The sequence below is a fragment of the Mobula hypostoma genome, chromosome 11, assembly GCF_963921235.1.
Source record: "Mobula hypostoma chromosome 11, sMobHyp1.1, whole genome shotgun sequence".
Classification (NCBI taxonomy): domain Eukaryota; kingdom Metazoa; phylum Chordata; class Chondrichthyes; order Myliobatiformes; family Myliobatidae; genus Mobula; species Mobula hypostoma.
Window position 1 is genome coordinate 73,530,521 of NC_086107.1, and position 23,204 is coordinate 73,553,724.

The 23,204-nt window shown below is 43.2% G+C and overlaps 1 protein-coding gene across 1 annotated transcript in view; it reads left to right on the forward strand.

Moving 5' to 3' along the window:
• The first annotated feature begins 2,666 nt into the window (after window positions 1-2,666).
• Window positions 2,667-23,204, forward strand: part of si:ch211-236l14.4 (SITS-binding protein) — a 187,794-nt gene continuing 167,256 nt past the window's right edge. Inside the window, exons 1-2 of the mRNA XM_063062262.1 lie at window positions 2,667-3,236; window positions 20,805-20,976. Of these exons, the coding sequence (XP_062918332.1) occupies window positions 2,772-3,236; window positions 20,805-20,976 (637 nt within the window). The 5' untranslated portion in view covers window positions 2,667-2,771. The remainder of the gene's footprint in view (window positions 3,237-20,804; window positions 20,977-23,204) is intronic.

Genomic DNA, 23,204 nt, shown 5'->3' on the forward strand with positions numbered 1-23,204 from the left:
ACAGCAGGCCAGGCAGCATCTCTAGGAAGAGGTGCAGTCGACGTTTCAGGCCGAGACCCTTCGTGAGGGTCTTGGCCTGAAATGTCGACTGCACTTCTTCCTAGAGATGCTGCCTGCCCTGCTGCGTTCACCAGCAACTTTGATGTGTGTTGTCAGTGGATGTTGTATACTTGGATTTTCAGAAAGCCTTGACAAGGTGCTACCCATGGTGCTGCTTAACAATATAAGAGCCCATGGCATTACAGGAAAGATACTAGCATGGATAGAAGATTGGCTGATTGGCAGGAGGCAAGGACTGGGAATAAAGGAGGCCTTTTTCTGGGTGCAGTTGGATGACTAGTGGTGTTCCACAGGATCGGTGTTGGGACTGCTTCTTTTCACATGTCAATGATTTGATGCTTTGTGGCCAAGTTTCTGGATGATATAAAGACAGATTGAGGTCAGGTAGTGTTGAGGAAGCAGTTAGTGTTGCAGAAGGACTTGGACAGATTGGGAGAATGGGCAAAGAAGTGGCAAATGGGAGATAGTGTAGGGAACTGTCTGGTCTTGCATTTTGGTAGAAGGAATAAAGACATATTATTTTCTAAATAGGGTGAAAATTCAACATTCAGAGGTGTAGAGGGACTTGGGAGTCCTTGTGCAGGATTTCCTAAAAGTTAAATTGCAAGTTTAAGTTGATGGTAAGGAAGACAAATGCAATGTTAGCATTCAAGTTCTGGGTGTCAAATTTCATTTCGGATCTCCCTCTCCCCTTCCCACTTTCAAATCTCTTACTATCTCTTCTTTCAGTTAGTCCTGACAAAGGGTCTTGGCTGGAAACATCAACTGTACCCCTTCCTGTAGATGCTGCCTGGCCTGCTGTGTTCACTAGCATTTTTTATGTGTTTTTTTATGTGTGTTTCCTGAGTGTCAAGATCTCTGAGGATCTAACCTGGTCCCAACATATTGATGCAGTTATAAAGAAGGCAAGACAGTGGCTATATTTCATTGGGAGTCTGAAGAGATTTGGTATGTCAACAAATACACTCAAATAATAAATATATATTATTTCTGTTTTTTGCATGATTTTTAATCTATTCAATATCCATATACTGTAATTTATTTATTATTATTATTTTTCTTCTATATTATGTATTGCAGCAACTGCTGCTGCTAAGTTAACAAATTTCACGTCACATGCTGGTGGTAGTAAACCTGATTCTGATTCTGAGGAGAGAACTAGAATATAAAACCAAGGATCTAATGCTGAGGGTTTTTAAGGCATTGGTCAGGCCACATTTGTAGTATTGTGATCAGCTTTTGGGCCCTCATCTAGGAAAGGATGTGCTGGCATGGGAGAAGGTCCAGAGGAGGTTTTCAAGAATACTCCCAGGAATGAAAGTTTTTATGTATGTAGAGTATTTTATGGCTCTGGGCCTGATTTCACTCGAGTTTAGAAGAAAGAGGGGGGAATCTAACTGAAACCTATCAAATATTGAAAGGCCTAGTAGAGTGCTGTGGAGAGGATGTTTTCTGTAGCAGGGTGGGGGGTGTCTAGGACCAGAGGGCACAGTCTCAGAACAGAAGGAAGTCCCTCTAGAACAGAGAAGAGGAGGGTTTTCTTTAGCTAGAGGGTGGTGAATTTGTGGAATTGATTGCCACAGGTGGCTGTGGAGGATAAGTCATTGGATAAATTTATAGATGAGGTTGATAGGTTTTTAATTAGTAAGGGTGCCAAAGGTACGGAGAAGAGGCAGGATGACGGGGTTTGGAGGGACAATAAATCAGCCGTGATGGAATGGCGGAGCAGACTTGATGGGCCAAGTGTCCTAATTCAGCCTCTGTGCCTTATGGCCTTTGATTTGCTTGACTCCTTGAAACTAATATGTGACCAGAAACGTGACTAATTCTCCCCCCACAAATGCTGACTGACCAGCTGAGCTTTCCATTTTTTAAAAATTGACATAAAATTATGCATTTTTTCAGTTTTAACTTTCACCCTAATTCTTCTTCCTAGTACAGTCTCTATTCTCAGAGACTTGAAACCAGCCTCAGGTTGTAACCATCTACCAACTCTGGCTGGATCACAATGATTATTATTCTGTTATGGATTTATTGAGTATGCCCGTAAGAAAATGAATCTCAAGTTGTATATGGTGCTATTGTATGTACTTTGATAATGTTTACTTTGAACTTTGACCTTCTGCACTTTAACAGCCAGCTAAAACTGTTCCGTACCTCAGTATCACTCTCAACTGCCAGGATGACCCCGGCTTCTATTCTTAGTTGCAAGATCTCCTCTTAAAATTCCCTTTCCCCGACTCTCTGCTCAAGGTACTTGAGAACTCATGGCACTCTGTCACAAAGGCTGATGCCGAATCATGGGGAGCCTCGGTACTTCAGTTAAGCCTAACCACTAATGGCTCTTATCTCCCCCAGCGGTATGATTCAATCGGTTTCGACTGAACTCATGCTCTGGGGCGTATTACCACAATGAGGGCGCTATATAAATGTTGTTAGCTGGGCGATTAGTACTATCCCTGCTTTGTCACTGGATTACCCCGGTCGGCAAATTCGCATGCTCCCCGCTCTGATTCCTGGCGAAGTGTTTGTTTTGCTTTATCGGGCTCCGCTCCAGCCCGGGTCAAGTGCCGCAGCAGTTCAGCGGTAGTTCGCACCAAGCCCTCTGCCGGACAGCACGGGGCTCGGGGCTCGGGGCTCGGGGCTCGGGGCTCAGGCTAGGAGCGGGGCAGTGTAGCTCCCGCGGTTCCTGAGCCCGGCGCCGTTGGGAGATGGCGCGACGGCCCAGAGAAATGGCCAGCGCCGCCGGCGACTCCAGCCTGGACCCCGGCATTAAAGAAATGAACGAGACGTGGAAGGGGACGGTCGCCTGCCTGGGGGTCGCCTTACTTTTCCTGATGACCATCGGCGTCCTTTACTGGCAGGTAGTGGATAAGCCGGACACCAATTGGATTCTGAGGGGTGAGGTCAGCGGGCTGGTGTGGGACAGGAGGACCCTGTCCTTCTCACTGATGTCCCTCAGCCAGGACAAGACTTTCGCTCGCATTGAAGCCCGCCACTTGTCTGGCCAAGGAGTCACCCTGCTAAATAATCTCTGCTGGTTCAATACCACCCGGTTCTGTTACACATGGGACGGCGTGGGCGAACTCCAGGTGTCCCTGGATGCACAGAATCGGAGTGTGGCGGAGTGTTACCGGGTAGAGTGGACACCCCTCCACTGCCAAGTGGCGCTGAAGGTAATTCCACTGGTAATCACTCAGAGGCAGCCCGTGGGAGTGGGGGGGGGGGGGGTTGCTCTGATCGCTTAATGGAATTAACAAAACAGTCTATTTAGACTCTATGTTTCACACGACTTAATGTGCCACATAAGGATACATCTAGTTACATAACTATCAGCTGTGGTTCAGTGCTATCACTCTTCTTCCCCCCCCCCCAGTCATGAGGTTGTGGGTTCAAGTTCTAGGCTTGAGACCTCAGATAAGCTGAGTGCCCAGGAGTCTGCTGTGATTTTTGGAGAGAGTGGTGCACTTTGAGAGAAACAGTACAGAGACAAGGCAATAAGACCATAAGATATTCGGCCCATCAAGTCTGCTCCATTAAGAGAGGCAGTTATATTGTAAAAAGGCAAACCTGAGGTGGTGCCACCTGGTGTGCTGGGGTGGTGCGGCAATGTGTGATGGGTAGGTATGATGGGGTCGACTCACACCATGTGCTGGGACGGTGCTGGGGCAGTGCCACACCGTGTGCTGGGACAGTGCTGGGACTGTGCCACACCGTGTGCTGGGACGGTGCTGGGCAGTGCCACACCGTGTGCTGGGACAATGTTGAGTGCTTCACTACTTTTGCTTTATTGTTGGCAGAACATTATTGAAGTAGTACTGCAGAGTTGGGGGGAACATTTTTTTGGGTCAGAACCAAAGAATCAGAATTGGGTTTATTATCACTGATATATGTTATGAAATCTGTTTTGCAGCATTGGTACACTGCAACACATAACATGCTATCAAGTAAAATAAGAAATATATATGAAAAAAATTAAATAAGTAATGTAAAATGCAAATAAAAATAGAGAGGTAGTGTTCACGAGTTTGTTGTCCATTCAGACAACTGATGACATAGAGGAAGAAGCTGTTCCTAAATCACTTAATGAATGTGTGTTTTCAGGCTCCTGTACCATCTCCTTGATGGTAGCAATGAGAAGAGGGCATGTCTTTTGTGTTGGGGATGCTTAATGATGGATGCCACGTTTCTGAGCCTTTTGAAGATGTCCTCAATGCTTGGGAGGCTATTGCCCATAATGGAGCTGGCTGAGTTTACTCTCTGCAGCTGTTTTTGATCCTGTGCCTCTCTATCCCAGATGGTGATGTAACCAGTTAGAATGCACTCCACGGTACATCTGTAGAAATCTGCTAGAGTCTTTGATGATATACCAAATCTCCTTAAACTCCAAATGAAATATAGCTACTGGCTATGTAGCTTCTTTGTAATTATATCGGCAACCTTATAGAAGCAAGAGGTCAGTACATACTTCAATTCAGTATGACCATGGTTCATCTTTTACATTAACACCACTGCTTAAGCACGTACTGCTTGATATTTTTAATATCTAGAAATCAATCTTTGTCTTGTTTGTATCAAATTAATGTGCATTCATGGCTTTCTGGCATAGAGCATTAGAAAGGTTTACTATTCTCTGGGTGCCACAATTATTTTAAGGTCCATTCTGAATGGTCAACTTATTATGAGACTGAAGCCCCTACTTCTGGATGTCCTTGGCAGTGGAAATATCAATCCTGTATCTGCCCTGTCAAACTCTGTATTGATTTTATATCTTCCAATGACACTGTCTCTTATTTTTCTAAACTCAAGACCTTCAATCAAGTTGGCTTATTCTCTTCTCATCTGAGAAATCTGACAAGTCTGTAATGTCTACTGCACTCCCTTTATCATAAACATTGTCTTCATTAGGTAAAGATATCAGGCTTCTACACAATATTCCAGATGCAGAGCACTATTATTGCAGCAGAGCTCTTTTGTTTGGTATTAAAATCCTCTTGCAATTAAGGCCAACACAGAATTGGCCTTCCTAATTGCTTGGTGTATCTTAATACTAACTTTCAGTGATTTGTGTACAAGAACGTCCAAGTCTCTGTGTACACCAATGCCTTTTAATCTTTGAAGTGAGATATTAAGTGAAGACTTTTTTGTTCTTTCAGATGAATGGAAAAGATTCCATAGCATTATTTAAAGAAGATTGAAGGAGTTCTGCTCAGTGCCGAGGAAAATATTTTCCCCACACTAAATTAACCAGTACAGATTTTTTTGTTATCTCTCTGTGTTCAGATTTCACTGTGTACAAATACACTGTCATGTTCCAACATTACAAAGTCAGCTACACTTCCATCAAAGCTTACAGCAGGATTTGGATCAGCTGAAAAATGGGCTGAAAATTGGCAGATAGAATTTAATGCAGATAAGTGTGAGGTGTTGCAGTTTGGCTGGACAAACCAGGAGGGGACTTGCACAGTGAACAGTGGGGCATTGAGGTGTGCAGTAAAACAGAAGAATCTGGGAATACAGATCCATGATTCCTCGAAAGTGGCATCACAGGTAGATAGGGTCATAAAGAGAGCTTTTGGCACAAAGTTGGGACGTTATGTTGAAATTGTATAAGATGTTGGTGAGGCCAAATCTGGAGTATTGTGTGCAGTTCTGGTCACCCTCCAACAGGAAAGATATCAATAGATTGAAAGTGCACAGAGAAAATGTTGCTGGGACTTCAGGACCTGAGTTATTGAATAGGTTAGAATCAGAATCGTGTTTAATATCACTGCTATGTTTTGAGAAATGTGTTGCTTAAGGCATCACCTTTCGAAGGTGTCCTTGATGCTGGCGAGGCTAGTGCCTAACATGGAGCTGGCTGAGCTTGAAACTTCCTGCAGGTTTCTCCGATCTTCTGCAGTGGCTCCTCCATATCAGACGGCAAAATAACGCGTTACAGTGCTCTCCGTGGTACATCTATACAAGTTTGAGAGTGTCTTACATGACGTACCAAGTCTCCTCAAACTCCTAATGAACAATTGCTGCTGTCGTGTCTTGTTTGTAATTGCATCAATATGTTGGACCCAGGATAGATCTTGAGAGATGTTGCCATCCAGAAACCTGAAACTTCTCACCCCTTCAACTGCTGATCTCTCTATGAGGACTGGTGTGTTTTCTTTTGACTTTCCCTTCTTGAAGTCCATAATCATTCTTTGGTCTTACTGACGTTGAATACAAGGTTACTATTGTGACACCACTCAACCAGCTGATCTATCTCATTCCTGTATGTCTCCTTGTCACACTTGGTGTATAGTGTTCTAAAACCATATATAATGATCACGGGACAGTACAGAATAGTGTGAGAGTGTAGTGATTCTGGCTTTGTTTATAATGACCTAGTGCCAGTGTTTATTGATCTGGAGATATTGTGTAAGGTTCTAGAGTCATAAAGCAGTACAACACAGAAAATGGCACCTTTGGCCCAACCAGACCACATCAACCATGATGCCTATCTATGCCAATTTCATTTGTCTTCATTAGGTCCATATCCTTCTACTCCTTTCCTATCTGAGTACCTGTCCAAATGCTTTTTATATGTCATAATTGTATCTGCCTCTGCTATCTACTTCACCAGATTGTTCCATATAATCACCACCTTCTTTGTAGGGGAAAACCTGCCCCTCTCCTTTAACTTTCTCCCCTCTCACCTTAAACCTACTGTATCCCCTCAGTTTTAGATTCCCATACTGTGTGGAAAGACTTATTATTTACCTTATTTATGTCCCTCATATCTTCTAACCTTTAAAAGGCCATACCTCAACTTCCTTCACTTTCAGTGAGGGTAAACACAGCCTTGTAGCCAAAGCATCCTGGTGAATCTCTTCTGCACTCTTCCTAATGCTATCACATCCTTATGGAGTAATCAGAACTGTACACAATACTCCAAATGTCATCTGACCAATGTTTCATACAGCTGGACCATGACATCCTGGTTCTTATAGTCCGTGTGTTAGCCTATGATGGCAAGCATAACAAGTGCCTTCTTCACTACCCGATCCATATGTGTCACAATTTTCAGGGAGCCATAGAATAGCACTACAAGGTCATTCGGTACATAAATACATTCACACTAATCTAGATTGAATTTCATTCGCCACTGTTCCATCCAGCTTTCCAGCTGACCTATGTCCCTCTGACAACCTTTGCCATCTATAACTCCACCATTATTATGTCATCAGCAAATTTACTAATTAGACCACATCCATTCTCATCTAAGACCATTAAGTATATAACAAACAACAAAAGTCCCAAAATTGATCCCTGTGGTATGCTACTTTTTCAAACTTCCAATCAGAGAAACAACCTTGCACCACTACCCTCTGCCTCCTTTCACCATGCTAATTTTGGAGGCAGTTTGACAACACACCTTAGATACCATGAATTTTAACTTTCTGAACTAGCCTATTGTGTGGGACCTTATCTAAAGCTTTACCAAAGTCCTCTACACCCTGTCTTCATTAATTTTCTTAGTAACCTCTTGTAAAAACTCAATCAGTGTTTAATATTTATGGTCAGTGTGCAATGTCTCCTGTTCACCCTGTCGAGCATCTCCTGCCTCATCCATGTAAGTCTGCAATTCCCACATCCGGGTCTCATCCAACAACTTAGAATCTACTAGTCTTTCTCAATCCCATGGGGACTAGCTAAAAAGAAGTGTGCGATGATTTAAAATCAGTATGTAATGATGTTGTGCAAGTATGTAATGATCACATCTAAGTATGTAATAACCTCACAGAGGTCATTGTGTAATGCTTTAGAACCAGTATGGCATAACATTGTGTCTGTGAGGTTTGGGCTGATGTGAGAGGTCATAGAGGCCTCTTAAATGTCTGGTGGAGCCCTGATTGATGGTGATTGTTGTATATTGTGCATTGTATGGCAACACTGTGCAATTATTGGGAGAAATGATTTGATGATGTTTTGATTAACTTTACTCAAATAAATCATTAAACTCTGTGTCATTGTACTTTTCTTTTGGGGTATCAATGCTATCATTGCTATTTAGGATGAGTTCTTTGTATCATCAGTTTACTATGACCTCAACAGCTTTCACAATATTTTTTAAATTCTGATTTATATTCTTATTTTTATATGACAGACAGCTGAAGTCAGAAGTTTACATACACCTTAGCCAAATACATATAAACTCAGTTTTTTACAATTCCTGACATTTAGTCCTAGAAAACATACCCTGTCTTAGGTCAGTTAGGATCACTACTTTATTTTAAGAATGTGAAAGGTCAGAATAATAGTAGAGAATGATTGATTTCAGCTTTTATTTCTTTCATCACTTTCCCAGTGGGTCAGAAGTTTACATACACTTTGTTAGTACTTGGTAGCATTGCCTTTAAATTGTTTAACTTGGGTCAAATGTTTTGGGTAGCCTTCCACGAGCTTCTCACAGTAAGTTGCTGGAATTTTGTTCTATTCCTCCAGACAGAGCTGGTATAACTGAGTCAGGTTTGTAGGCCTTCTTGCTTGCACAAGCTTTTTCCGTTCTGTCCACAAATTTTCTGTTGGATTGAGGTCAGAAAATGATGTCAAGTCTGGTTCATCCTTGGGAGCAATTTCCAAACGCCTGAAGGTACCACGTTCATCTGTACAAACAATAGTACGCAAGTATAAACACCATGGGACCACGCAGCCATCATACCGCTCAGGAAGGAGATCCATTCTGTCTCCTAGAGATGAATGTACTTTGGTGTGAAAAGTGCAAATCAATCCCAGAACAGCAAAAGACCTTGTGAAGATGCTGGAGGAAACAGGTAGACAAGTCTTTATATCCACAGTAAAATGAGTCCTATATCGACATAACCTGAAAGGCTGCTCAGCAAGGAAGAAGCCACTGCTCCAAAACCACCATAAAAAAGCAAGACTACAGTTTGCAAGTGCACATGGGGACAAAGATCTTACTTTCTGGAGAAATGTCCTCTGGTCTGATGAAACAAAAATTGAACTGTTTGGCCATAATGACCATCATTGTGTTTGGAGGGAAAAGGGTGAGGCTTGCAAGCCGAAGAACACCATCCCAACCGTGAAGCATGTGGCAGCATCATGTTATGGGGTTGCTTTGCTGCAGGAGGGACTGGTGCACTTCACAAAATAGATGGCATCATGAGCAAGGAAAATTATGTGGATATATTGAAGCAACATCTCAAGACATCAGCCACGAAGTTAAAGCTTGGTTGCAAACAGGTCTTCCAAATGGACAATGACCCCAAGCATACCTCCAAAGTTGTGGCAAAATTGCTTAAGGACAACAAAGTCAAGGTTTTGGAGTGGCCATCACAAAGCCCTGACCTCAATCCAATAGAAAACTTGTGGGCAGAACTGAAAAAGTGTGTGCGAGCAGGAAGGCCTACAAACCTGACTCAGTTACACCAGTTCTGTCTGGAGGAATGGAATAAAATTCCAGCAACTTACTGTGAGAAGCTTGTGGAAGGCAACCCAAAACGTTTGACCCAAGTTAAACAATTTAAAGGCAATGCTACCAAATACTAACAAAGTGTATGTAAACTTCTGACCCACTGGGAAAGTGATGAAATAAATAAAAGCTGAAATAAATCATTCTCTCTACTATTATTCTGACATTTCACATTCTTAAAATAAAGAAGTGATCCTAACTGAAACAGGGAATGTTTTCTCAGATTAAATGTCAGGAATTGTGAAAAACTGACTTCTGACTTCAACTGTACGTAGGAGGCAGGTGTTCAGTCCGTTATGTCTGTGCCAGCTTTTGGGTCACTTCCATCAGTCTTATTTAGCTCCTCCACTTACTTCCCAGTAAGCTGTTCCCTCTCAGATGCATACCAATTCTCTTCTAGTTTTCTTACTGCCCTGTACAGTCAGTAACAGCAAATTAAACAAACCAATATATTGGAATGTGGGGTGAAACCGGAGCACTTGGGGAAACGTGCAGAGAGAACACGGACACTCCACATAGACGACAGACAAAGTCAGAATTGAAGTTGGGCTGCTGGAGCTGCGAGGTAGTGGCTCTACAAGCTGCATTCTTGTGCCATCTGGCAAAAGAGGATCTCTCTTCTTCAAGTCCATCAAAGCGTCTACAGCTGAGTCTTAAAATAGAATGCCCTCTTTCATATCTGGTTTGCTTGAGGCTCAAAACACCTGTGGAATGAATTACAGGCCTCAAGCACCAATAAGATTTTGTGTGCAGTGATCCAGAGTTAATGTGTTATGATCAGGTGTCAGTACAATACCTAGAGTCTATCTGTTCCTCTCCGGAATCAATGTTATGGCCAAAAACTGTGCAGTATACAGAGCTTGTATGTAATTTCCCATAATCTGTATAGTCATAATAATTAGCTTATTAAAATAAGTATCAATCGGCTGTTTTACTTCCTTTCCATTTCCCCTCGATGCAGGATCTTTGATCAGTTGCATCCCTAATTACTAAACTGATAAAACTGAATATACATGGAATAATTCCTGTATATAATCTGATTCTTACTGTATAAAACATGTCAAAGCTAGCAATACTCATAGTTATTCACGTGAAAATGTCTGCCAGAAAAAGCAGGATCTCCCTGTAGCCACCCATTTCAATTCCACTTCCCATACTCATTCTGACATGTCAGTACATGGCTGCCTCTATTGCCATGATGAGGCCACACTTGGGTTGAAATAGCAACTCCTTGTATTCCGTCTGGGTAGCCTCCAACCCGATGGCATGAACACCAATTTTTTTGAACTTCCGGTAATTGCCCGTCCCCCTCCTTCACTATGCTCCATTCCTATTTTGCCCTCTTACCTCTTCTCCTTACCTATCCATCAACTCCTGGTGATCCTTCCCCTTTCCTTTCTTCCATGGTCTTCTGTCCTCTCCTATCAGATTCCCTCATCTCCAGCCCTTTATCTCTCTCACCAATTTTTCCCAGCTCTTTACTTCACCCCCTCCCCCTCTCCTGGTTCACCTAACACCTGACACCTCGTACTTATTCCTCCCCTCTCCCCACCTTCTCAGTCTGACTTCTCCCCTTCCTTTCTAGTCCTGATGAAGAGTCTTGACCCAAAACGTTGACTGTTTACTTTTTTCCACAGATGCTGCATGGCCTGCTGAGTTCCTCCAGCACTTTGTGTCTGTTTCTTTGGATCTCCAGCATCTGCTGACTTTCTTGTGTTTGTTAAATTGGAAAATCAGACTCGAAGTATAGGTTATGAGAACACTCAGTCCTCTTTAAATGATACAATGTTTCTCCGGAGTGCTATCACAGAAAGCAGGACAGACCAAAGACTAACACTGACAGAACCACATAATAACATATAGTTACAGCAGTGCAAAGTAATATCATAATTTGATAAAGAACAGACCATGGGCTCAGTAAAATAAAATAGTCTCAAAGTCCCGAGTCAATCGACACCCGAGTCCCCGATAGCGGCGGCAAAAGGGAGAAACTCCCTGCTATAAACCTCCGGGCACTGTTAACTTGCCGATGCCTTGGAAGCAGCCGACCCCAGCCCACTGAATCCATCTGTCCGAAAACTCCAAGCTTCCGACCAGCCTCTCCGATACAGCCTCCCGAGCGCCCTCGACCTCTCCCCGGCCGCTGAAACACGCAAAGCCGAGGATTTCGGGGCCTTCCGCTCCGGAGATTCCGGTTACCACACAGTAGCAGCGGCAGCGAAGCGGGCATTTCAGAAGTTTTCTAGATGTTCGGCTGTGCTCGCACGTCTGTCTCCATCAAATCAGAATTGTGCATGATCCCCTACTTGACAGATAACAGACATCACCACCGAAGTGGCCGTGCGCGCGCCCTGCCCTCGTGCCATCTTCTCCCCCCTCCCAGGCCCTTCAGAGCTTTCCCTAAAATTTCATTTTTATTGAGTGAACATGCCAGAAAACTGTTACGGTTTAAGTATCCTTTTAGGTGTAAGTCATAATCCACCTCACCACTATCCACCTTATTTCTGCTACTGTCTCTAAGGTGCTAAACCATTGCCTTTTGCATAGTAGTGGATGAGGAGAAATTTCCATAAACTAATTTTTTGTCGGGAACTCCTGTACCTAAAAACTAATTCTATTCTTCTCCAATCCAGTTTCCATTCTGACATGTCAGTGCATTGCCTCCCCTACTACCATGATGAGGCCACTGTCTGGTTATTTATCTTTATGGATGCTACCTGAACTACTGAGTTCCTCCAGCATTTTGTATGTGTTGCTTTGGATTTCCAGCATCTGCAAAATCTCTTGTGTCTGTTCCTCTCCAACTATTTGAAATAAAGTCAGTGTCCACAAGGTCTACGCCATATTTAACCTCAGCATGAGCTTCTGACCATATATTAATGCCATCTAAAAGTGCTTATTGTAATATCACCTGATGATTGCCCAGTGTCTTCACCCACTGTTCATCTGTTGCTAAAATCCTTTTCTGTGGTTTTGTTACATCTACTAGGGTCATCAGTTTTTTTTTCACTGGTCGGGTTCTCTCTTTTCTTTCACCCAAAACACTGTTACTCTCGCCAAGAATTATGTATTCATCAGTCATGTGACTGCTGACCTGCTGCCACTCCCAGATAAGCAACATCGCAATTCTGAAATTCTAAGTTTTGTTTTGAAATCCTTTCATGGTCCGGGCTTTTGTTACCTCCTTTATCTCCAACTCTATAGCCCCCTGATGTTTGTGCACTTTGAACTCTGGATCATTGGACATCCATCAAGTGCCAAGATCTAGAACTCCCTCCCTAGACTTCTCCATCTTCTTCCCTCCATTTCCTTTCTTTAAAAACCTTTGATTAAGCTTTTGATCATAAAATTAGAAAATTATAGCAAAATAAGAGTCCAGTCGATCTGTGTTGATGAATCCTCATATGGTGCAGTACCAGATTTTGCATAATATCAACTTTTAAATACCTTGGATTATTTCATTATACTAAAAGTATCGTATAAATGGAAATTGTTGAATATTTGTCATCTCCTTTCACAATTAAAATGATTGCAAATTTGTATTTTCATTCCCATGAAATAATTTCAGTGAAATATTTATTTGTCCTTGTCTTTTATCTCTCTCAATCTAATCATTTATTCTCTCTTTATTTCACTCTTTCTACAGATTTATTCCATTTGTAGAATAAGAGCATTGTTGGAAAATCAGCATGTTTGCCTATCCTGTGTTTGTAGAGAAGGCAAGCTATTTCCTTGGACTGCTGCAGTTCAGTGGTGAAAGTTCCTTTACTCTGTTGCCTTTGTTCCTTTAGGTGCGGGTAATTCTAGGTTTGGGAAGTTGGAAGAGGACAGTTTGTTGCTGCAAAACATTTTATAAATATTACTCACTGCAGCCACTGTGTATCAGCGATGGAGGAACTGAAGTTAGTTTAGTTATCAATAAAGTGAGTTTAAATGGTCAAGTTCTTCTAGGTAAGTGTTAAATGTTCTATTACATGCTGTATAGGTATAGAAAAGGATTTGAAGAATTAGGAAGTTGTGTTGCTTACTGCTGGATAACCAGCCTCTGAGTTGGTGTAACAACTGCAGCATTTATTGGCTAGTCATTGAGTTTTCAGCTCGATAGTGACCCCCCAGGATATTGTTATTGGGGCACGCTGCAATGGTTAAACCATTGAATGTCAACAGTAGGTGATTAGACTCACTGGTAATAGTTTTTGCCTGGAACTCTTGTAGAATGAATGAGACTTGTCACTTATCACCTGCTTCAACGTCATTTGAATCGTAATGCATGCTGGCATAATGAATGCATAAAAAGGCTGGGATTCAATGCGTGTATTGGTGTGCTAGTGAGCTAGTGAGCATTGCTATCACAGGACTTCAGGTGGAGACTGAACCATTAGCTTAACTTCCATACCTTAACTTAATTTTATATATTTTTTACATATATTTGCTGCATTGTTTACATTTACAGCATTTGTAATTAATATACGAGTGCCATGGTAGATTTGCAGTTCGCACAACGCTATTACAGTTCAGGGTGTCAGAATTCAGGGTTCAATCCCAGCATCCTCTGTAAGGAGTGTCTGTACGTCCTTCTTGTGGAATGCATGGGGTTTCTCTGGGTCCTCCTGTCTCCTCCCATAACCAAAAGACGTACCGAGTAGGTTAATTGATAATTGCAAATTGTCCAGTGGTTAGTTTATGGTTAAATCGATGTTGTTAGGATTTGCTGGGCGGTGTGGCTCGAAGGGCTGGAAAGGCCTGTTCTCCAAGCAAAACAAAATAAAATAATGACTGTTACAAGCTTGAACTGTTGTATATATCTGCTGTACTATAGTTATGGACTTTATGTAAACATGTTATTTATGTGCATTCACTACTATGGTGCTGCTGGCTTAGTTAAATGAATGTTAAGGCAGAGGCAGAATTATTGGAATTATCCCTGATGTTTGGTTAATACTGTGTTTAGTGGCATTTTTCTGTGTAAATTAATTTTATACAAAATATCATCTCGACGGTGTGATAATGTGCTATAGAAATATCAATTATTGTATATTGCCCTTTTTTTGTTAAATCTGTTCATATTTGCTTGAATGTTTATACATCTGCACTAACACAAGTGAAGCAGAAGTGAATTAATGAACCATTCAGAGGTCAGACTTTCATCCATATTAGAATTTAGAAGTTTGTAACACACATAAAAGTTGCTGGTGAACTAGTCCTGAGGAAGGGTCTCGGCCTGAAACGTCGACTGTACCTCTTCCTACAGATGCTGCCTGGCCTGCTGTGTTCACCAGCAACTTTGATGTGTGTTTGCTTGAATTTCCAGCATCTGCAGAATTCCTGTTGTTTTAGAAGTTTGTAACTGGTTTGGATACTTCCATAAAACACGGCATGCTGCTCATATGGAGCTTGAAGAGTACAGGGAAAGAATCATCTCCCTGGTAATTAATACCTTGGAGTCTGTTTTACATGCAAAGCAGAAAAGCCAAGTACATTAGCAGTCAATTTCTTTGGTTACTCAGACTCCCTGTGTAGATCTGTTAAGCATACTGTAATTGTGAGAGACATTGTTTTTGAAAGAAGGTCAGGAGAAGTTGTGCAGAATTATTTTTGATCTGGTTTATCCCCAAGCCAGAAATCTCCAAATTGAACCTATAACTGAGATGCTAGCAAGGTGACAGATCTGAAAATATGGCTGAACTTTTAAAAAAAATGCACACGTCAAGTGGGTTGTACCCAAGTACCCAGTTTCTCTCAGTGCGGTTGATGGAATTTTACAGGAACAGTGGCTTTAGCACCACTGAATGATTTACTACAAGGAGATTTTATGCAGAAAGTGATTCATTCTGTGCACTAGAGCCTCCATACCCAAGCTATGATGTAACCAGTCAGAATGCTCTCACCCATACATCTATAGAAATTTACGTCTTTGTTAAGATATTATCAATAAAACTAATTGTGCAACTGTGGATTTATGATTCATCCTCTTCCCCACCCCTCAACTATTTTGCCATGTTCATGTCCAAACCAAGAATGGCAGTTAGTTAGTTTTATCAATGCCTCCTCTTTGTTTCTAGACTAATTCCATTGAATAAATTAAAACTCCATTTTACTTTATGAAATTTGAGTTCACTTCCTCTAGTTTATTCAAGCATCAGGAATAGTGTCCCAGTGAAATAACTAAATACTGCGTTGTATGTAACCTATTCAGGAGATCTCAGGCTATTGTAACTCAGTCTATTGGGTTGAATTCACGTGCAACAAAGGGAGGGAAAATTAGTTTAGAGGCAGGAAGGGTGAATGAGGTTGGTTTGCTGTTGATACAATAACCAGTGGTGGGGACACCCAATGCCAGGACCTTCCAAAGGACACAGCCTCTCCTTAAATAATCAGCATTCTTCTTCATTCCCTTTGCAAGCTTGAGTGCAAATGTTAGGCAAAGGCTGAACTAAGCAGGGGAATTACTCCTACCAAAGGCGATTTGGTAGACTGGCCATACACATTAACAAGAGGTAAAATTGGTGAGGAAACTCCACTAAAGGTTAGTGTCTACATGGAAGTTTTACTGAGATTACACAGCGGAGAGTACAGTGTGAAAATAGCAAGGAATTGTCGAAGTGTAAATAGTAAATACAAACAATTATAGGATCGAATGGATATGGAGGGTGGAAGGAGATGAAAAAACTGAAATGTATATGGTTAGTATATTTAATGAACATTTAATCTGCTGTTTTATAATTGTTTAGCAGAGGACCATTTATTTTCCACAATTATATTAAATATTTCCACCAAAAAGAAATTCAAGGCTGTAGTCCATAGATATGATTCTTTGTTAACAAATGCAGTAAAGAACGTTGCTGTCAGTCAGCTGTATTGTGCAGGGCAGACCATTTGCCTACCTGACACCAGAAAGAGACACTCTATTCCATGCCCTAACACAGAAAGGGATTACCAGGTAGACAAAGCAAAAGATTCAAAGATGTGCTCAGAGTTTCCATGAAAAATGCAATATCCCCATTGACTCTTGGTAGTCTCAATCTTTCAACATTCAACAGGGAGTATTGATGTCTCCGAGTCCACCTCAGGAACACACAAAAGCCCTCTGTATATGGGAAGGTGTGAACTACCTCTCCAGCTACAACCTCTCTGCCCATCTGTAGAAGTCAGGAGAGGGAAGGGCAAGAAGCAGGTGCTAGAGAGTACCCCAGTGGCTGTCCCTCTTAACAATAAGTACTCCTGCTTGAGTACTGTTTGGGGGGGGGGGGGGAAATGGCCTACCTAGGGGATGCAACAGTGGCCGCACCTCTAGCACAGAGTCTGGCCCTGTGGCTCAGAAGGGTAGGGAAAGGAAGAGGATGGCAGCAGTGACTGGGGACTCTATAGTTAGGGGGTCAGAGAGGCGATTCTGTGGACACAGGAAACAAACGCGGATGGTAGTTTGCCTCCCAGGTGCCAGGGTCCAGGATGTTTCTGATCGCGGCCACGATATCTTGAAGTGGGAGGGAGAACAGCCAGAGGTTGTGGTACATATTGGTACCAATGACATAGGTAGGAAAAGTGAGGAAGTCCTGAAAACAGACTACAGAGAGTTAGGAAGGAAGTTGAAGAGCAGGACCTCAAAGGTAGTAATCTCAGGATTACTGTCTGTTCCACGTGATAGTGACTATAGGAATAGAATGAGGTGGAGGATAAATGCGTGGCTGAGGGATTAGAGCAGGGGGCAGGAATTCAGGTATCTGGATCATTGGGACCTCTTCTGGGGCAGGTGTGAAAGGGAGGATAGGCAGGTGATAGAGAAGGGACACACTCAGACCGATGGTTTGAGATGTGTCAATTTTAATGCGAGGAGTATTCTGAATAAAGCGGATGAGCTTAGAGCGTGGATTAGGATGATGTTGTGTCCGTTACAGAAACTTGGATGGTGCAGGGACAGGGATGGTTACTTCAAGTGCCAGGCTTTAGGTGTTTCAGAAAGGACAGGGAGGAAGGCAAAAGAGGTGGGGGCGTAGCACTGTTGATCAGAAATAGTGTCACAGCTGTAGAAAAGGAGGAAGTCATGGAGGGGTTGTCTACGGAGTGTTTTTTTTATAGACCACCCAATAGTAACAGGGACGCCGAGGAGCAGATAGGGAGACAGATTCTGGACAGGGGTAATAATAACAGGGTTGTTGTGGTGGGAGATTTTAATTTCCCAAATATTGATTGGCATCTCCATAGAGTGAGGGGTTTAGATGGGGTGGAGTTTGTTAGGTGTGTTCAGGAAGGTTTTTAAACACAATATGTAGATAAGCCTACAAGAGGAGAGGCTGTACTTGATCTGGTATTGGGAAATGAACCTGGTCAGGTGTCAGGTTTCTCAGTGGGAGAGAATTTTGGAGATAGTGATCATAATTCTATCTCCTTTACCATAGCATTGGAGAGGGATAGGAGCAGACAAGTTAGGGAAATGTTTAATTAGAGTAAGAGGAAATATGAGGCTATCAGGTGGGAACTTGGAACCATAAATTGGAAACAGATGTTCTCATGGAAACGTATGGAAGAAATGTGGCAAATGTTCAGGGGATATTTGCGTGGATAGATACGTTCCAATGAGATAGAAAGGGTGGTAGGGTACAGGAACTGTGGTGTAAGCTGTGCACATACATCTATTGATGCTTCTGGACACATCTTCAGTGATGTTCCTGGAATCATCGGGTGTTTCGGGTCTTTCAACATCATACAACCTCCTCCAGGTGACCCAGCCGGGGCTGATCAGACCCCAGCTTGTGTCTAGATGGCTAGCTACTTATGACTCCATGGCTCCCCTCTTTTGAGCCACAGCCATCTTGAGGCCCTCTCTGCCGCATCGGTGGTACTGCGGATGGCTCTCCTCTTCCTCTCTCCCTCGATGCCCAAAACGCTGAAGGCTCTAACTAAAGAACGGGCTACGAATCCCCTACAACCAACTTCCACTGGGAGACACCTTGCTCTCCATCCAGCCTGCTGACAGTTGCAAAGACTGTTGTAAATCTAATCAAGAAGAAAAGAAGAGCTTATGAAAGGTTCAAAAAACTAGGTAATGATAGAGATCTTGAGGATTATAAGGCCAGGAGGAATGAGTTTAAGAATGGAATTAGGAGAGCCAGAAGGGGCCATGAGAAGACCTTGGCAGACAGGATTAAAGAAAACCCCAAAGCATTCTACAGTTATGTGATGAGCAAAAGGATAAGACGTGAGAGAATAGGACCAATCAAGTGTGACAGTGGAAAAGTGTGTATGGAACCGGAGGAGATAGCAGAGGTACTTAATGAACACTTTGCTTCAGTATTCACTATGGAAAAGGATCTTGGTGATTGTAAGGATGACTTGCAGTGGACTGAAAAGCTTGAGCATGTAGATATTAAGGAAGAGGATGTGCTGGAGCTTTTGGAAAGCATCAAGTTGGATAAGTCACCGAGACCGAACGGGATGTACCCCAGGCTACTGTGGGAAGCAAGGGAGGAGATTGCTGAGCCTCTGATCATGATCTTTGCACATCAATGGGGACATGAGAGGTTCCGGAGCATTGGAGGGTTGCGGATGTTGTTCCCTTATTCAAGAAAGGTAATAGGAACAGCTCAGGAAATTATAGACCAGTGAGTCTTACTTCAGTGGTTGGTAAGTTGATGGAGAAGATCCTGAGAGGCAGGATATACAAGCATTTGGAGAGGCATAATGTGATTAGTAATAGTCACCATGGCTTTGTCAAAGGCAGTTCGTGCCTTACGAGCCTGATTGAATTTTTTGAGGATGTGACTAAACACATTGATGAAGGTAGAGCAGTAGATGTAGTGCGTGTGGATTTTAGCAAGACATTTGATAAGGTATCCTGTGCAAGGCTTATTGAGAAAGTAAGGAGGCATGGGATCCAAGGGGACATTGCTTTGTGGATCCAGAACTGGCTTGCCTACATAGGCAAAGAGGGGTTGTAGTTGGATCATATTCTGCATGGAGGGTGGTGACCAGTGGTGTGCCTCAGGGATCTGTTCTGGGACCCCTACACTTTGTGATTTTTATAAATGACTTGGATGAGGAAGTGGAGGGATGGGTTAGTAAATTTGCTATTGACAGAAAGGTTGGGGGTGTTGTAGATAGTATGGAGGGCTGTCAGAGGTTACAACGTGACATTGATAGGATGCAAATCTGGGCTGAGAAGTGGCAGATGGAGTTCAACCCAGATAAGTGTGTGGTGGTTCATTTTGGTAGGTCAAATATGATGGCAGAATATAGCATTAATGGCAAGACTCTTGGCAGTATGGAGGATCAGAGGGATCTTGGGATCTGAGTCCACAGGACACTCAAAGCTGCTGCGCAGGTTGATTCTGTGGTTAAGAAGGCATATGGTGCATTAGCCTTCATGAATTGTTTAATGTTGCAGCTACATACATCCCTGGTCAGACCCCACTTGGAGTACTGTGCTCAGTTCTGGTTGCCTCACCACAGGAAGGACGTGGAAACCATAGAAAGGGTGCAGAGCAGATTTACAAGGATGTTGCCTGGATTGGGGATCGTGCCTTATGAGAATAGGTTGAGTGAACTTGGCCTTTTCTCCTTGGAGTGACGGAGGATGAGAGGTGACCTGACAGAGGTGTATAAGATGATGAGAGGCAGTGATCATATGGATCGTCAGGGGCTTTTTCCCAGGGCTGAAATGACTAGCACGAGAAGGCATAGTTTTAATGTGCTTGGAAGCGGGTACAGAGGAAATGTCAGGGGTAAGTTTTTTACGCAGAGTGGTGAGTGCGTGGAATGGGCTGCTGGCGGTGGCGGTGGAGGCAGATACGATGGGGTCTTTTAAGAGACTCCTGGATGGAGATATGGAGCTTAGAAAAATAGAGTGCTATGAGTAAAGCCTAGGTGGTTCTAAGGTAAGGACATGTTTGGCACAGCTTTGTGGGCCGAAGGGCCTGTATTGTGCTGTAGTTTTTCTATGATTCTAAGTCGCATTGGTCACCTTAGAACCCACAAAACTGGAATGGATGTAAGGCATCCTCAATCAGGAGGGTTTGCCTAGGAATAAGAGAAGAAAAAGAAGAAAGAATTCAGCAAAAGCTTTACTGAGAGTGCATATTAAAAGTGGAATTTTCTATCACAAAGAGTACTAGAGACTACAGCAGAAAACCCGATAAGTACATGAGTGGAAATGTTGTAGGTTGCACAGTCTGAGTTAGATACAAAACATAACAGTGTAGATTGATAAGGGTCGATGATCTCTTTCTATGTGATTTTCTGCATAGTCTGGGTTTTGTGTGCAGTAATTGGATTCTCTTTACAGGATTGCTTTTCCATGGTGAATGTATCCTGGTATGGAGGAGGAAGTATGCACTTACACTACTGGCCCATAAACAATGCAGACATCGACTGGCAGCCATTCGTTATCAGTGATCTACAGGACACACCCACTGGTTATGGATCAGTATTAGAGAGATACTTCCTTGGATCCACAGGTAACTTTTCTTTCCGATGTTACTATACATCATTTCGATTAGCTTAGTTCCATAGCTGAATGCAGGTTAGTCATAAATAAATTAGTGTAACAATTCATAGCCAAAAGCATAATTAAGAGGGGTGTTAATCATCTTTCCTGCCTTTCTGAACCTGTTGGGAATGAGTAGAATAAACCTTTGAATAAGGCAGTTGTACTTTTATGGATGGAGTTAGATGTGTATAACACAGAAATGGGACCTTTGGTTCACGGTGCCCATGCCAACCATCTTGCCCATCTAAACTAATCCCATTTAACTCTAAATACTTTGATCTTTAAGTCAGTCTATTTGAATGTAATTCTTTATTCTTACAATTGTTGAATGTTGTTTTTATTGCATGTTGCACCACCACACCACAGCAAATTCCTAATATATGTAATTGTAAATGGCGAAGAATGTTAATCTTTGAGCCCTGATTTAACCTCATTAGCTTCATATCTTTTTCTACCATGGTCACTCAAGTGCTTCTTAAACATAGTTGTAATGCCCTAGTTAAGGTTTTACTGCTATGCTGTAGGTATTTCATTTTAGCAGTTCTGTAAGAGCAGTCTGTTCTTCTTTTAGCTTGTTTGGGTTTGAGCTAAAGATAAGGGGCTGTGATGTTCATACTTAGGAATGTAGTCTTGTCCAATCAGGATGGTGAATTTGGGGGAAGGCTCCAGAGAACACTCGGCAGAGAAGTTTTTTGTGACGGACACTAGTGTGGGTCAAAGACTTTTTGGTGGGAGCTGGGAGAGGACACGAGGGATGATGGCTGTTGATGCCGTCCCTGTTGCACAAGGTGCTTTGTGCAGATGAATGGCTTCAAGGAGGAAGGACCAATACCCACATGGTGGAGCCCATTTGGTTGAGATAGATTTCGAGTGGCATACGGAAGATGGTGTGGGCTTTCATGCAGACAATGGTCCAGCGCGTGAGTTAAAGCCAACTTCAAGATGAGCTCCAACTTAAGTGCACATTTGGACTGGGTTAACAGCAATGGGCCCCTTTTTCTTTTTTCTTTTCTACTAACTGTTCGAAAAAGCTGAAATTTGTAAAGCATCCGTGGAAAAGATCGATCGATGTTTCGGGCCGGAACCCTCCGTCAGGACTGTAGAGGGAAGAGGCAGAGGCCCTATAAAGAAGGTGGGGGAGGGTGGGAAGGAGAAGGCTGGTAGGTTCCAGGTGAAAAATCAGTAAGGGGAAAGATAAAGGGGTGGGGGAGAGGAAGCAGGGAGGGGAAGGGCAGGAAAGGTGAAGAAGGAATAGGGGAAAACACAATGGGTAGTAGAAGGAGGCGGAACCATGAGGGAGGTGATAAGCAGCTGGGGGAGGGGGCAGAGTGAAATAGGGATAGGGGAAGGGAGGGGGAGGGAATTACCGGAAGATGGAGAATTCTATATTCATACCAAGGGGCTGGAGACTACCCAGATGGTATATGAGGTGTTGCTCCTCCAACCTGAGTTTAGCCTCATATTGGCAGTAGAGGTGGCCATGTATGGACATATCTGAATGGGAGTGGGAAGCAGAGTTGAAGTGGGTGGCTGCTGGGAGATCCTGTCTGTTGTGGCGGATGGAGCAGAGGTGCTCGACGAAGCAGTCCCCCAATCTGCGTCGGGTTTCACCGATGTAGAGGAGGCCGCACCGGGAGCACCGGATGCAATAGATGACCCCAACAGACTCACAAGTGAAGTGTTGCCTCACTTGGAAGGACTGTTTGGGGCCCTGAATGGTGGCAAGAGAGGAGGTGTTGGGACAGGTGTAGCACTTGTGCTTACAGGGATAAGTGCCAGGTGGGAGATCTGTGGGGAGGGACGTGTGGACCAGGGAGTCGTGGAGGGACCGATCCCTGCGGAAAGCAGACAGGAGAGGAGAGGGAAAGATGTGCTTAGTGGTGGGGTCCTGTTGAAGGTGGCGGAAGTTGCGGAGGATAACGTGCTGGATTCGGAGGCTGGTGGGGTGGTAGGTGAGGACAAGGGGAACCCTGTCCCTGTTGTGGTGGCGGGAGGATGGGGTGAGGGTTGAAGTGCGTGAAATGGAGGAGATGCGGGTGAGGGAATCATTGATGACAGCAGAAGAGAAACCACGATCCTTAAAGAAAGAGGACATTTGAGATGTCCTGGAACAGAAAACTTCATCCTCGGAGCAGATGCGGCGGAGACGGAGGAACTGGGAATAGGGAATGGCATTTTTGCATGTGGCGGGGCATG